This window comes from Mus musculus, chromosome 5, assembly GCF_000001635.26.
Source record: "Mus musculus strain C57BL/6J chromosome 5, GRCm38.p6 C57BL/6J".
Taxonomy (NCBI): domain Eukaryota; kingdom Metazoa; phylum Chordata; class Mammalia; order Rodentia; family Muridae; genus Mus; species Mus musculus.
In genome coordinates, this window is record NC_000071.6 from 43,695,826 (window position 1) to 43,711,249 (window position 15,424).

Here is a 15,424-nt window from a genome sequence, read left to right on the forward strand (position 1 = left end):
CAGAGGGAGACTTGCGTGTGGGACAAGTGGCTCTACCCACGAGACACAAAGTTATTAATTAATGAAATGACACAAAGTTATTACTTAAATAAAGTGATCTCGGCTCCTGAGACTGTTGGTAGCTTGAGAACATGTCTGTTCACAGACAGTCTGATTTTTATGTAGATCCTTTACATAGTGTAGCGCGCAAACAGACCAGCAGCTTCAGCTGATGCAGAGAAATGGCTGTCCCTTGGATTCATTTCTAGTATGATACCATCCTGTGGGGCTTCTACTGGCAATGATTGCTTCAGACAATATGGACTCACATTGTCTGTAAAACCTTACCAGCTACCCTATAATATCTCCTCCAGCTTTGTGATTTCTTCATATCAAAACAAATACTATTTTAAGTTAAGAACCCAGAAAGACCCACTGTTACCTTTGAAAGTAAACTTGTTTCTGAGACCCTTAGTAAAATTTGTATTTCTACTGAGCAGTCTGATTATCCCAGAGCAAAGATGGGTAAACGTTGTTCCATAGAGTTCCAGATTCATAAAAAACAGAATCAGCAACTCTTTGTCAGTATCAGCTTTGGTGCTTTTGGTGAAAGTCTGAAAATAGATAGCTGGAGCCTTGAGCATCCACAGAAGATGCTCACACCTTTCAGTTCATGGTTGATGAGCTTCTAACATAAAACTTCTATCCCTATCATGTTAAGCTTCAAGCACTAAGAAAAGCTGTTCAGACCAGTCTTAACCCAGAGAAACCTCATCAGTCTCTTGACACAACCCAGAAAACCATCAATGAGTATAAATCTGAAATTCGGTGAGTAAAGTTTTCAAGGACTTCCTTTGTTCCTTGTTAGACGTGAGTTCACACTTCCTATTTCCTGTTAGACTTTTGAAAATGCATTGAAATCATATACAATTCTGCCAAATGAAACAATGATATTGGTAATTTAACATATGAATACAGCTCAATTACAAATGAATCAAGGAAGACAGAAGGGCTCACAGGCCCTACCACCTATCTACCCTTTACCTCTGAACGGTTGCCTATACATAGACTCCGAGAGAAGAGGGAATCACTGTCTTTGGTTGTGTCTCCACAGCTGAGGCCACCAGATTCCAACAGACACCTCCAATCTCACTGTCACACAGACTGTTCTCGTTGATCTTGGAAGGTCACAAATGTGATTTGTGGGGAGGGTTCAGGGTGGACAGGGGCAGTAGAGAGGTAAAAGGGGTAAGACTAAAGAGTGTATATGTGTGAAATTATTAAAAATAATTTTTTAAATTAGTATAGCACAAAAAAGTGCCCACCAGCTGGAACTGAGAGTTTCAGGGGTGTGTACTAAAGAGCCACATGCCTGGGTCACAGGATGACAAATGATGTGATGTGCCACATCATCCACAAAAGGGAGATCTAGAAATAAGCCAGTGCTACCAGGATCGCATCCGTGCAGACACAGACATCTGTTCCACAGTTTAAGATGGATATGCCTGATAGCATGCTCCCATGTGGGGAAATCTGGAAAGCAGTGTTGAATGATAAACCCATCTGCCATAGGCTGTTTGCACATGAACAATACTCATTTGTCTCCGGTAAGACATCTATGCTGTGGACAGAAAAGGTACCTGTCCAATCTGATTTTTTATCCTGGGAGGGAGAAAAGGAGTGTGAGTTTGGCAGGGGAGGGCTGCTTTGGTTGTAATATCATTGAAAATAATACAGTCATTAAGAGAAGTTGTCAGTGGACAGCATCTTGTTCAGTGTCTGTTCTTTTCCAATTCTTTTTTGTTTGTTTGTTTTTGTTTGTTTGTTTGTTTGTTTGTTTGTTTGTTTGTTTTTCAAGACAGGGTTTCTCTGTGTAGCCCTGGCTGTCTTGTAACTCACTCTGTAGACCAGGCTGGCCTCGAACTCAGAAGTCCGACTGCCTCTGCCTCCCAAGTGATGGGATTAAAGGCGTGCACCACCACTGCCTGGCTTGTTCTTTTCCAATTCTTTGAGTTATTCATTATTTTAAAATTCAAAATGTAAAGCCCTAATCATTGCTACTGAATAAGGAAATATAGAATACAAATGGGGGTCTATATGCACATGTTTTATTGTTTTGAGAAATCCTTGCATAGTCCCTTCTGTCACCTGCTTTTTTATGTGCCCACCTCTTAGCCCTTTTCTTCTCAGGACACATTTAAGTATCTATCATTCAAAGGCCACCGTTTATTATATAGATTTACTAATAGATTTACTACAGAGTGTGAAGTCCTGAAGTGACAGGCATTGCTCAGATAATTTTTAAATTGTACAATAATTAAAATCCCTGTGTGTTAGTGTGTGGATATTTTTATAGAACAAACTCTTAGAGAAGAAAATAATAATCCTGGAGTTTCAATGTACATTTTTCTTTCTCCAATCTAGGCATGAATTGGAAATTCTTCTTGCAAAGTGAGAATTAGTGCAGTTTGTATACTGGAAAAAGAATAAAAAGTATGCTTAAAATGTAAAGTATTACTCTTATTACAGTTATGTTGGATGTTTGGCAAGGCCTTTCTCATTATGTAGCAAGTCTGGCCTCACATTTGTGGCAGTCCTCCTGCCTCAGCCTCTCAAATCTGAGAGGTATAGGCATGTACGGCTCTAAAAGTATCTTTAAAACACAGCCTCTATATGAGGATAGTTTTAGTTTTAGCCTAGAATGAGTATGAAAATAGTCATCAGCTTGAGAGAGAAAGGCACAGAGAGGGGAAGAAGAGGGAGAAGAAAGAGAGAGAAGGAGACAGAGACACACAGAGAGAGGTGGAGGGGGGAGGGACAGAGAGAAGAGAAACAATTGTGGTTTTTCCCTAGAACTGTATGATGAATGAGAATAGAGAGTGTCTTAGCTTGTCCAAGGCCAGCTAGTGGGTGCCAAAGCCAAAATTCACACAAGGCTGTCACTTTCTTGCTTCCTAAGGCTATTAGATTCCTGAGTCCTGGGTTCCAACAGTAACTATCATGTTTTGAATTCCTGGTGAGCCACTAAGAAGCCAGACGCCCTCACTTCTCTGTGCTCTCTCTACAGCCCAAGTCAGTCCAAGTAGAGCTGCCATTCTTGGGCCTTGCCATAGCCAGGGGATGCTAATTTCTGCAGTGTCCCACCCTGTTGGCTTTCCCAGGATGTCCTCATAGGTCCACACTGTGTCATATGTTGCCATCACTTATGTGTGTGTTCATCTCTGGGCTGTACCACAAACTACTTGAGCATAGAGACACGGTGTCTTTTGTAGGCATGTCTGTACACCCTGGACCATACATGGCACCTGTTCAAAATAAATCCACTAGCTGATTTATGGTGGGCCAAAGTGAATTTGGAGTCTGGATTTGGCTACCATTCATGAAGAAGGTTTATATATCAGATGATCCCAAAACAGGTTAAGTAACTAAAAGAGAGACAGACAGACAGACAGACAGACAGAGAGAGAGAGAACACACTTTCAAATGCCACCTCTACAGTTGAAACCAGAACCATTTGTCATCTCATTAGCACTAAAATTCTTCACAGCAGGCAACAGCATTGCATCCTCTCTGTGCAGAACTCAGGCTCTGTCTCAACACAGAGAGCCCTCAGAGCTTGTCTGACAACTGGGATGTCAGCACTCTTCATCTGAGACAAGCACTCCTACTAGTCTCTTCCTGTCATAACTACAAAGGCAGCTGTCAGTAGGAGGGACAATAATTTGAAAAAGAATTTTAAAAGGTAATTTAGTCTATCAAATTGAGCAATTCAGTTAAGAGAGAATAAATTAAAGAAAATGTCCAAAATACAGACCCTATCCTATTACCTCCTCTTTTTCTACTTCCTTTCACAGCTGCTAACCCAACAGTTTCTCAGAAATACTGAAAACTCTTAGAAGAGAAAATTGTCATATGAGTGAATCAGAGATGCAAAGAATCCCAAATTCACTTAGAAACCCTGGCAGAACTGTGTTAGAAGAGAGAAAGTCGATGTGGTATAGGAAGCTGGGCTGCAGCTTTGCAGCCACATGTGCAAGGGAGGGTTGTCTACTTCAGTATGCAATGATGAAGCACTACTAACATTTTATAAATGAACACAACTGATACAAACTCACCAGTTATTACATCTCGTAGGCAGACTCGAAAACTGCGAGATGCTGAACAAGAGAAAGATCGAACACTGCTGAAGACCATCATAAAGGTCTGGAAAGAGATGAAGTCATTACGGGAGTTCCAGAGGTTTACAAACACGCCGTTGAAGCTCGTCTTGAGAAAGTAAGGCTTCTCGGGTATTGGTTTATCGGGCTGTGTCATACAGCAAAAAAGAATATGGAGTGCATAGATAGAGTTTAGAAACTATGAGCGAACAGCCTCAGCCTTGCAGCTGCTTACCAGGCGGAGAACTGGAGTATCTAAGGCACCTGACAGCTCCCAGGCCTCTCTCCAGCCGCACTACCAGCTGTCCGTGTCTACAACCATTGTTTTCCTGCCTTTGAGTATAACCCTTGAGAATACACAATTTTTTTAAAAAAATAATTTATTTATGTTAAGTTTATGAGTACACTGTCACTGTCTTCAGACACACCAGAAGAGGGCATTGGATCCCATTACAGGGGATTGTGAGCCACCATGTGGTTGCTGGGAATTGAACTCAGGACCTCTGGAAGAGCTCTTAACTGCTGAGCCATCTCTCCAGCCCTGAGAATATACAATTTAATATTGCTTGTTTTCCACTTTTAAAGACTCAATGTGTAAATACACAATTCTTTGTGCTATGTATATTTCCGTGATTGACAGTATCTAGGTGAGACGTTGTCTCAGTCAAGAGAATGCTTGCAGCATAAGCATAAAGACATGAGTTCAGATCCCAAGCACCCATGAGAAAAGCTAGGCATGCTTTCACAAGTTTGGAATTCTGGTGCTTGGAAGTTGGGGTCAGGACAGATGGATCCCAGAGGTCCCTCGCCAGCCAGGGTAGCCAACTGATGAGAACCAAGTTTAGGAAGAGAGGCTGTCTCAAAAGATAAGGCTGAGGACAATAGTGGAAGACACTCAACATGTCAACATGTATCCATACATACTACACACACACACACACACACACACATACTCACACACACGCCCCACAAACTTTGCTACATAAGAGTTTCAGACTTGCCTTTTAGTGTGCTCGCACCTCAGTTTCCTGGATGCATGTCCCTGGAAGTGAAATTGTTTTCTCCCATTTGACATGCTGACTCCAAATGCACTTGAGAGGTGTGATATCCCTTAATGCCGTCACCAGTGTCCCTGTCACCTGGTATACTTTCTATTCTCCTGACTTCTCATAAGGCTGGGTTTATTATGCCTCCTTTACCTGCCTGTGATTTGCATGCCTTCTGAAGATACCTGGGACCTGAACTTGCACATGAAATGTGCTCCAGGTACCCAGGACCTCTCTGTTCTCAGGAGATCTTCCCCCTTCTTCCTTCCCACCCTGCCCCCCCATTCATTTCTGCCCCTCCCTCTTCCTTTTTCCCTCTAGTGAGAAACTTTTAGTTTTAAAACATAGAATATGCTCCTGTTTGTTGTCTGGTACTTTCTGTCTCCTGTTTCATACAGATAACTACTTCACCATCTCCTACAATCTTCCTAGCTATCTGTTTCCCATTTCCTTTTCAATCCAGTTGCAGTTGTTCCTTGTTTGTAGTATAGGAAAGATATGCTTTGCTGACCCGTGTGATTCCTAGTTCAGGAGAACTCCATACATCAGTAGGAATGTAGTTTAATGCCCCACTGTGCTGTCGATTTCCATGAAGACTCTCTCTGCAACTGCTATTGGTCCCTTTCTGGGCATCTCTTTGGGGCATGGTGTACCCATACATATGTGAGAAAAGTAACAAACTAAGGCATTTATCTAGCACTTTGCTTAACAACAGATACTTTCCAGTTGAAAATAATTATAAATTTTGATGGAGAAGCTGTAATTGTCCAAAACTGAAACCATTCATAACATGTTCAGGGCAAATACAAGTGTGATTGCCCTTTGAGGCAGGAGCCTTGCCACATTGGGTACATGGAACTAGCAGGGTACCTCCCACTTAGTATCTATTCAAAATGCTGAGTCAAAAATATTTCAAGCTAGAGATACAGCTCAGTAGTAGAGCCCTTGCCTAGATTTAGCCAAGACATTAGCTTCAGTCCTCAGCCATATACAATCAATCAATCAATCCATACATACATAAATAAATGTATGTCCCAAACCTCCCCCACAAGTTTCTCTCAAGATTTGTTTCTGCACACAAATATTGGACTAACCCTCATAGTTTTAGGCAATGGAGAAATTTACCGAGTATGAAACCAGGAAGGTAGACCACACCAGGTAAAAATGAGTCAGCAGTCCATACCCAGCACCAACTCCAGACTGCCAGGCTGACACAGGTGTGGCTTGTCTGTTGTGCCCCCCTCAAAACCTCCCCAGTCAGGAATGAGGAAAAGGCTCCTTGTAGACGAGCAGGGGACCTTCACATCTATTTAACCCAGTACCTTAGTTAGGATTTCATTGCTGTGAAGGGACACCATGAGCAAGGCAATAAAGAAAAAATATTTAAGTGGGGCTGGCTTACAGTTTCAGAGGTTCAGTCCATTACCATCATGAAGGGAAACATGGCATCATGCAGGCAGGCATGGTGCTTGAGGAGCAGCGAGTTCTACATCTTGATCAACAGGCAGTAGAAAGAAACTGTGTGTGACACTGGGCACAACTTGAGCATATATGAGGCTTGGAAGCCATCCTCCACAGTGACACACTTTCTCCAATAAGGCCACACCTCCTAATAGTGCCACTCCCTATGGGTCAAGCATTCATACATGGGAGTCTATGGGGGCCATACCTATTGAAACCATCACAATTACTGAGATGGTTGTAAAGGGCATTTCCGTACTACAGACATCTACAGAATGCACTGTGGATATACTCTTGTTATTGGGATGAACTAATGGCTTGTCAACAAAATCATAAGGAAACAACCTGAAGTCATCAACCCAAGTTCAGGAAGTGGCTTAAGGGACTCAGTAACAAAGACATAATAAAACTATTCAAATGAGTCCCCAGGCCCTTTGGAGTAGAATTTACTCCACCTTGGCAACCCACAGGGACAATTATCCAGAGTGGCCCTATTACTAAGTGGTCCACAGCTCTTCCCCATGTATACTCACAGGCTAGTTTCTTAACTGTCTGTGTTAATGTCTCTTCAGGGTTGATGATAGCGTGAGGCTCACAGCTTAATACAAGCAATGGTTTTAGACAAGACCCTGGCACAGGGCAAGCCCAGCACTATATCTGCTGCATGGTCACCATCTTACGTCATTCCAAGAAATAACCACGATCTGCAAATTCATTTAAAGGGAAAAAGTTGACCCGAAACTAGATGAGGATGCATATGAAGCCGAGATTCAAGCTGAGATCCATGAACTGCTGGAGGAACACATGGAGGAATATGCAACAAAGATGGAAGAGTACAGAACATCTCATCAGCAATGGAAAGCCTGGAGGAAAGCCCAGGTTTGCAAAGCATCACTCAGCATCACTGCAGTGGGGCTGCCTAGGGAGGGCCTTGGAAGGCAAACCCCTGAGGCAGGAGGAGGGACGCTAGACCAACAGGCCACACCTAGGGCTCCCTCCGACTCTTTTGTTAGGGAGGCCCAAAAGGGATTGATTGGGTAATATCTTTTTTCCAAAAAGCCACTCAGACACCATATTGATAGCACTGTGTATAATCAGTAATGTACATGTCGAATGTGTATTTGCCATGCATGGAGGGTGTTGATGCCCCTACTGAATGCTCTTCAGATGTTGCCTCATTTCAGAAGCTGTGTGTGTGTGTGTGTGTGTGTGTGTGTGTGTGTGTGTGTGTGGTGTCTGTTTGTCTCCACTTTGGGGGAGAACCAAAGCACAGGGAAATGATGTTAGAGACGGGCTGAGGGGGGGGGGGTGTCCAGTTCTCTCTGTTCTCAGTGCCATGCTGCTGAAAGCCAGTCCCGGAGACTTGAAACCAGGTCACCTTCTACCCAACAGAGGGCCAAAAAGAAGAAAAAGAAGCAAACAACAGAGGAACACCTCGAGGAGGAAGAGGCTGAGGAGTCCTTCCCTGAGGAAGAGGTTACTAAGCCCATTCCCCCAGAGCCCACTGACCCAGCTGTCATAGAGCAGCAGGTGCGGGAGAGAGCAGCCCACAGCAGGAGGAGGCCAGGGGAGCCCACACTCATTCCAGAGTTGAGTCTGGCAGGGAATGTGACCCCCAATGACCAGTGTCCTAGGTAAGCACATGTTCTAACTATACGTGATATTGGAATGTACATGTTCTGACCATTGACAACACTGGTGCACACTGACATGTACCCATACACACACAGGAGCACACAGATAAATATATATATATATATATATATATATATATATAATCACACTATGCCATATGAACAGAAGAACCATGCCCCCATGCATAAACATGAGGTTGAACTATGTAAAACTGCCCATGTATGCTTACTTTAAAGATGTGCTACAATTCCCCCATCTTTGTACCCCACTTGTTACCCAGGAACACTATCCATAGAGATGTCTGTGGAAAAGGACCCCAACAAATCAATGCCTGCTCTCCACAGTGACTTCCTGTGCGCATGCCCCCTCAGGCTAGCAGATACACTGAGGTGTCTCCTTGCTTCTGGATTTCAGCTTTAAGCCCATTCGTGTCTGGATATGTCTAAATTGCAGGAGTATAAAATATTAAAATGATCCTCCACTTAATAACGACAAGAGAATTTCTGTTAGGGATAATGAAATACTCTTTAGGTATGTAGCAGTGACTGTTGCACGTGAGTGTATTTATTGGTGCTAAAATGTAGATTTAAAAATAGTTATAATGGTTGGGCATGGTGGGTCATGCCTGAAATCCCAGCACTTGGAAAGTAGAAAGAAAAGGATCAAGGCCAGCTACATAAACTCTGTCTCAAAAAAGTTAAAATAATAAATATTATGTTTTATATACTTAACCAAAAATAATATTTAATTGCTAAACTACCATCTCAAAACGCTGGATCTGTTTTTTATTTGAATATCTTTTTTACTTTTGTCAATAGGCAGTAATTGCTATTGACTAGCACTTTTGTAGTGTCTCTGCAAATATATACAATAAGATTAAACAATAATCTTGAAGAATCTGATCTGTTTTCAAGCTCCCTGTGCCTCTCAGTGTGCCAGGGTACACTGCTCTGTGATTCTAATGGTCTTTAAAAGTATTTCTTAGTATTGAGCATACAATGAGCAGCCACCTACTCTATGAAAACATGAAGGAAAAGCTTAGAGCTTAGGGAAGGAGACCTGATCTAACTGCTACAATGGTCTACCATAGTTTCCATGTAAAATCTATCAGGTGCGGTTGGATAGGGAGGCTGGCGAGATGGCTCAGCAGTTAAGAGCACTGACTGCTCTTCTAGAGGTCCTGAGTTCAGTTTCCAGCAACCACATGGTGGGTTACAGCCATCTGTGATGAGATCCAGTGTTTGAAGACAGCCACAGTGTACTCGTATACAATATACATACATACATACATACATACATACATACATACATACATACATACATCTTTTTTTTTAAATCTATCAGCTTAAACACAAGTCATTACTGTTCCATGCAGCTTGAATTTTAAAAGATTTTTAAAAAGATTTCGTTGTTGTTTATGTGTCTATGTATGCATGCTACGTGTGTGGGTACTGTGGAGGTCAGAAGAGGTCATCAGGTGAACCCCCTACCTCTGGAACTCAAGACAGTAGAAGCTGCCTGACCTGGATTTCGATCACCTAGAAGAACAGGAACCTCTCTCTTCCCCCTTCCCCTCTTTCTACCACTGAGTCTCTCCAGTTCTGAGTTAATTCCACTTAACAAGGAATTCACTTTACTTAAGATTTTGTTTTATATGTAAGCATAGGTTTTATTTATGAAACTGGAGGAGACTGTAGTCCAAAAAGGATTGGACTCTTCGCCTGCCCACTCCCTTGTCCTTTCAGTGCCTGTCAATGGCTTCCCCATTAGTTCCATGTCACAATATTTGATTATAGCAAGCTCCTTAAGACCTGTCACTGTATGGGTCAAATGGAATGATATAATGTTGTCACCGTGTCATTTGTAATGCTTGGTGTCCATCCTGTTAACAAATGCACAGTGATCCTTAGTAATCAAACACTGACTACAGTTGTGGGCGGTCTCACTTTGCAGGGTGGAGGTCTCCAGAAGGGAAGATGTCAGGAGGCGCTCTGTATACTTAAAGGTGGTCTTCAACAGCAAAGAGGTGTCGAGGACTGTTAGCCGGCCTCTAGGGGCAGATTTCCGGGTTCACTTTGGACAGATTTTCAACCTGCAGATATTCAACTGGCCAGAGAGCTTAATGCTTCAGGTACATCTGTTAACTATAATCCCTGTCCACAGAATTTTGTGGTCACTGAAATTGTAAGATAGTTTAAAATCACCTATGGGCAAACTCAGTGTTTCAAGAGGAATGGGTCAGCCTCTTGATTATCAAATTTCTCTTTGTAATGTCAGTGAAAACAGATAGGTTGCCACTCTAGGTGTCTAAAAAGGCTGGTAGGGAACGACTGGGATCAGAGAGTTCCCTAGTTGATTAGCTGAAGAAATAGTTCAATGTGACCATCTACTAGGACCCAGACATGCTGTTACTTGTCTCCTAGGTAGCCTTAGATCCATCCCATTATGTTGATAATATTGACTATCACAATGCCCTATCCCAGGAAACTAGAGTAACTGAGAATTAGGCTGGTCCCAAGCAGAGTATATATAAGATGGTCTCTGGGGCAGACCAGCACAGACACTAACAATGTAGATTGATACCTGAGAGCACATTCTATTGCCACTTCTACTGGCTGAGTCTCTTCTCTGGATTTCAGGTCTATGAAACTATTGGTCATAGTGGTACCACCTTGCTAGCTGAGGTCTTCCTGCCTATCCCTGAGACGACCCTTGTCACGGGAAGGGCCCCCATTGAAGAGGTGGAGTTCAGCAGTAACCAGCATGTGACATTAGACCATGAGGGAGTTGGAAGTGGTAAGCAAAGCTAGTTGTTTTCAGCAGCTAATGGTTACCATTGTCATATCTGAATCTGTCTTTTTCTACTTCCCAGATGATTAAAAGTTATCACCAAATAATTATAAAATTGTTATCAAAAATTCAAAAGAAGCCAGGGATAGTGGCTCATACCTCTGACCCTAGCACTCAGGAGGCTAAGGCAGGAGGATGACCACAGTTTAAAGTACAAAATAACGCCCTGTCTCAGGGGAGTTGTTGGGGAAGGGAGAGAGGGCCGGTAAAATGGCTCAGCATGTAAAGGCTCTCTTTGTGCCAAGACTGAGGGAGTGAGTCTAATCTCTAGGACCTACATGGTAGAACTTCTTTTAGCCTTCACGTGTGTTCAGAAGATACATGGATGTTTGCCAAGTCATTTCTCTATGAGAACACGTATGACTACACTATTATAAAGTATTTTGTAGTATGAATTAAAGAGCTTTGATAAGCTCTTTGATGCCTTAATCCCACTCATAATAACCTTTTGTAAAGAAATAATTAGAAATGAAAATGAAGCATTGTGCATAAAAAGATGTAGCGGAGAGATATAGGTGTATAAAGCTAAAAGACACTAATTTCTATCATTATAGGGAGATCATTTATTGCTGAGGTTTGGTCTTACAGTCTATTGTAATGCTACATGCTGGCCTCCAAGACCTGGAGTCTGCATGTAGCCCCAAGTGACACTGCCCCCAAGTTATTTCTGATTGGCAAATCAAGATGCCAACAGCCAACAGCTAGGCAAAGGAGACATAGGTGGGGTTTAGGTTTCCGGAACTTGGGGTTAGAGGAGAACCATGAAGTGAAGAAGATAAATGGGGGTGAGAGAAGCATTCGTGGGTTAGGTGGCCCTGAGGGCTGGCCAGTTGGAGTTAAGAGCAGCCCAGATGAAACATAGTAAGTAATAACTCAGGGTTATGGGTAGGAAAATAAATTTTAACAATATGGAAAATGGGTGGGTGGGTAAGGGGGACTTTTGGTATAGCATTGGAAATGTAAATGAGCTAAATACCTAATAAAAAATGGAAAAAAAAAAAAAACAATATGGAAAATAGGTATCTGCCCAGCTCCTGTGCCATTTAAGGCTTATTATGAATAAAAAGGTTATGTGTGTCTTTTGTCTGGGAACTAGAGAGGCAAAGACTGGGTAGAAATCCTGGGTTGGGGTTAAATATTCTACAACAATTCATTAACATTCTCAATTCTGATAAAATGCACGATGGACCAACCTTCTGGTTTAACTAGTTTTTACCTACATGACTGTCTCCTTCCTTCCTCGGAGGCATTATCTGGTGTCTCTTTTGTTTGTTTGTTTGCTTGTTTGTTTATTTAGACAGGTTCTCTCTATGTAGCTGTCACTCTGTCACTTGTCTCCTAGATAGTGCTAGATCCCATCATGTCTGTCCTGGAACTTGCTATGTAGATGAGGCTGGCCCAGAACTCAGTGATCCAGCCTGCCTCTGCATGCCTGGCCAGAAAGTGTTTCTAATCAGGCTACCTTGGCCACAGCATGAAACCACCGACACCCCTGACCCCTACAGCATAAATTTCCTCTATATCTTCTCTGATATCTTCTTCCTTGATGCTTAATGCTCACCAGCATCCTAAGCCTTTACTAGCTCTGTTATAAACGCTAAAACACAAACATCACAACAGGACTCAATTTTTTAGATCACATAAGCTCATTTCTTTTAATTTGTTTAATTTCTTCACTGCCAAGTTCAGCCTTAATAGGAGCTCATGTAAATGTCTTAAATAAATGGGCAAATACCTGATTTTTAAAAACTTCTTAAGAGAATGCTGGTATTTTCCCTCATATGTAGAAGAGCTAAGGTTCAGAAAAGGGAGGTAACTCTTCAAAGTTCTCACAGCTATGAAATAGCAGAACGCAGATACTGCACACCAATGGTCTCAAGGATAGTACACCATGGAAACTCTACTCTCAGCGTTAGAGAGAGCTTGATTCTGTGCAGATTTACCTGCAAAACAAATCTAGTGGCCCAGCTTGGAGCATGCACTCTCACCTCCCACCCCTACCCCAGGTTCCATCTCTACTATCTGCACTCTTGCAGGCCTGGGTCCTCTCCTTTCTAAACACCATTCTGTTGGCCTTGCTATTCCCTTAGGGGTGCCCTTCTCCTTCGAAGCTGATGGCAGCAATCAACTGACTCTAATGACATCAGGGAAAGTGTCCCACAGTGTGGCATGGGCCGTTGGGGAAAATGGGATTCCTTTAATTCCTCCACTGTCACAGCAGAACATTGGATTTCGAAGGTAACATGACGAGAATGAACTGGTGACTATATTAGAATGAACTGGTGACTATATTAGAATGAACTGGTGACTATATTAGAATGAACTGGTGACTATATTAGAATGAACTGGTGACTATATTAGAGACACGGGCTGGGGAGGCTTGGGATGCCATGTTCTCTCCTTTCTTTAGAGCTGCCTGTACTTTAATTGTTCATTTACATTTTTCTTAAAATTTAGAATAATAATCAGTTGACATATATAGGATGGCCATTGGTGTCAGATACACCAAAAAATGTCTTTGTTTAATTGTCTCAGAAACTCTGCGTTCTCTCACCTCGTGAACTTGTGGGTGCATAGCACATAAAGCTTCTTTGATAAAAGTGACTGGCAGAGCTTGCTAGATGTGGGAAAGTTCCTGATCGTTAGCTTTCTTCGCCAACAGCTAGATCTTCAGTTCTCCTCCAGAGCAGAAGGAGGAGTCCTGGCCTCCCAATCTAGTCCACTGCGATAGACTGGTACCCTGCATCCTTCTATGAGAGGCTCCCTCTGCCATCTTGGCATAGACAGACTCATTATCAATCCATCATCTCACCATTCCGGCCATGGCTGCCCCACCTCTAAAATAAAAAGATTTACAACCATACATACATACACACACACACACACAGAGAGAGAGAGAGAGAGAGAGAGAGAGAGATGAATAAAATGGTGTATCTCCATCCCAGAGAAGACACTTTTCCAGATGACCTAAACACATGGAAAATTAGAATGGGTTTTGCTTTGTTCCCTTCTTGTCCTACGTATCCCCATACCAACCTGTAACGAGCAAATGCAGATCTGTGCCAAGTCAAGAACCACTTCTGATAGAAGCCTGGCTGGGCATTTTCTGATCTTTTCACTGGAGTTTAGTACTAGGGACATCCCCTGGGGCTAAAACTTTGGCTCCTCCGAAAGTAAAGCAGGTTATGAGCAAGTCAGGTATGGGCGTCTGTGCAGAGCATGGATCTCTGTTGAGTTCCGGGTCCAAAGCTGCTATCCACTGTCCCGGGAGGTGAGGCCTTCAGGGCTCCCTGGACCATGGGGGCAGGATGTAAAATGGGGGGCATGTCATGGCACTGGGCAAAGTTGCAGCATTGGGTCACATTTGCATGCCTTTCATTCCTATTTCTTCATTGCCTTATAACATGTTTAATAATCAAGTAAAGAAAATAATCAGAGTCTCCACAGCAAGCTTCCTCCTATAGAAGGTCATGGCTTCTGTAAGCAGCACTGGTGTGCTGAGGACAAGCTCCCGATTGCTTTCTCTGTTGGTGTTCTTGCTGTTTTTCCAGTGCTTTGAGGAGGGCAGATGCCATCTCATCCATTGGCACATCAGGGCTGACGGACATGAAGAAGTTGGCCAAGTGGGCAGCAGAGTCCAAGCTTGACCCCAATGATCCCAACCACGCCCCATTGATGCAGCTGATCTCGGTAAGACGGCCAGAGAGGCACCAGCCATTTATACATTCTCAGATGAGAAAATGCCCTGCCCTTTGCATGCATTCTCTTTTACAGTTTTCTGTGCAGCTGTTTAAGAATGCAAGAGCTGCCAACCACAGGCTGAAATTTCAGCTCTGCCACCTCCCTGGCTGTGAGACACAGTGGAGCATCAATGCCCTGTGTTGCCCTCACAGTAGATAAGGATATTTGCTGATGTGCATGAACCCTTAGATGGTACACAATCCACATACAATACATATAATTACCTAGGTTCCTTACTGTTTCCTGCAGCCTGAGACACCCCTAGAGAAAGATTCTATTTCTCCACTACACAGAAAGAAAACTAACTTTAGATTCACCTGCTTGCTCACGGCCGCACTCATAATAAGCAGAGCCCAAGCTTTCCCTCTTCTCCTTTCAGTCCTGATGGGGTATTTTATGAAAATTGTCTACAACCACGTGACCCTAAACACACCCAATTCATCTCTCTTGGAATCAAATATAGTGGATTTAACTGTCTCCAAACTACTATAAACAAGTGGGTTCTCGTGGGGTGACCATACAACAGGTTAGGAAACTTTCATTTTCATCTAGGTT

At 42.8% G+C, this 15,424-nt stretch overlaps 1 protein-coding gene across 9 annotated transcripts in view; it reads left to right on the top strand.

Moving 5' to 3' along the window:
* Positions 1-15,424, top strand: part of Cc2d2a (coiled-coil and C2 domain containing 2A) — a 78,602-nt gene that overhangs the window by 33,452 nt on the left and 29,726 nt on the right. For 8 of the 9 annotated variants that reach the window (NM_001359903.1, NM_001359905.1, NM_172274.2 and 5 more), the window contains 8 exons: positions 701-807; positions 4,114-4,254; positions 7,366-7,522; positions 8,036-8,277; positions 10,232-10,409; positions 10,918-11,074; positions 13,219-13,366; positions 14,680-14,818. In NM_001359903.1, the coding sequence (NP_001346832.1) occupies positions 701-807; positions 4,114-4,254; positions 7,366-7,522; positions 8,036-8,277; positions 10,232-10,409; positions 10,918-11,074; positions 13,219-13,366; positions 14,680-14,818 (1,269 nt within the window). The remainder of the gene's footprint in view (positions 1-700; positions 808-4,113; positions 4,255-7,365; positions 7,523-8,035; positions 8,278-10,231; positions 10,410-10,917; positions 11,075-13,218; positions 13,367-14,679; positions 14,819-15,424) is intronic. The other variant, XM_006503938.3, reaches the window with a different exon arrangement.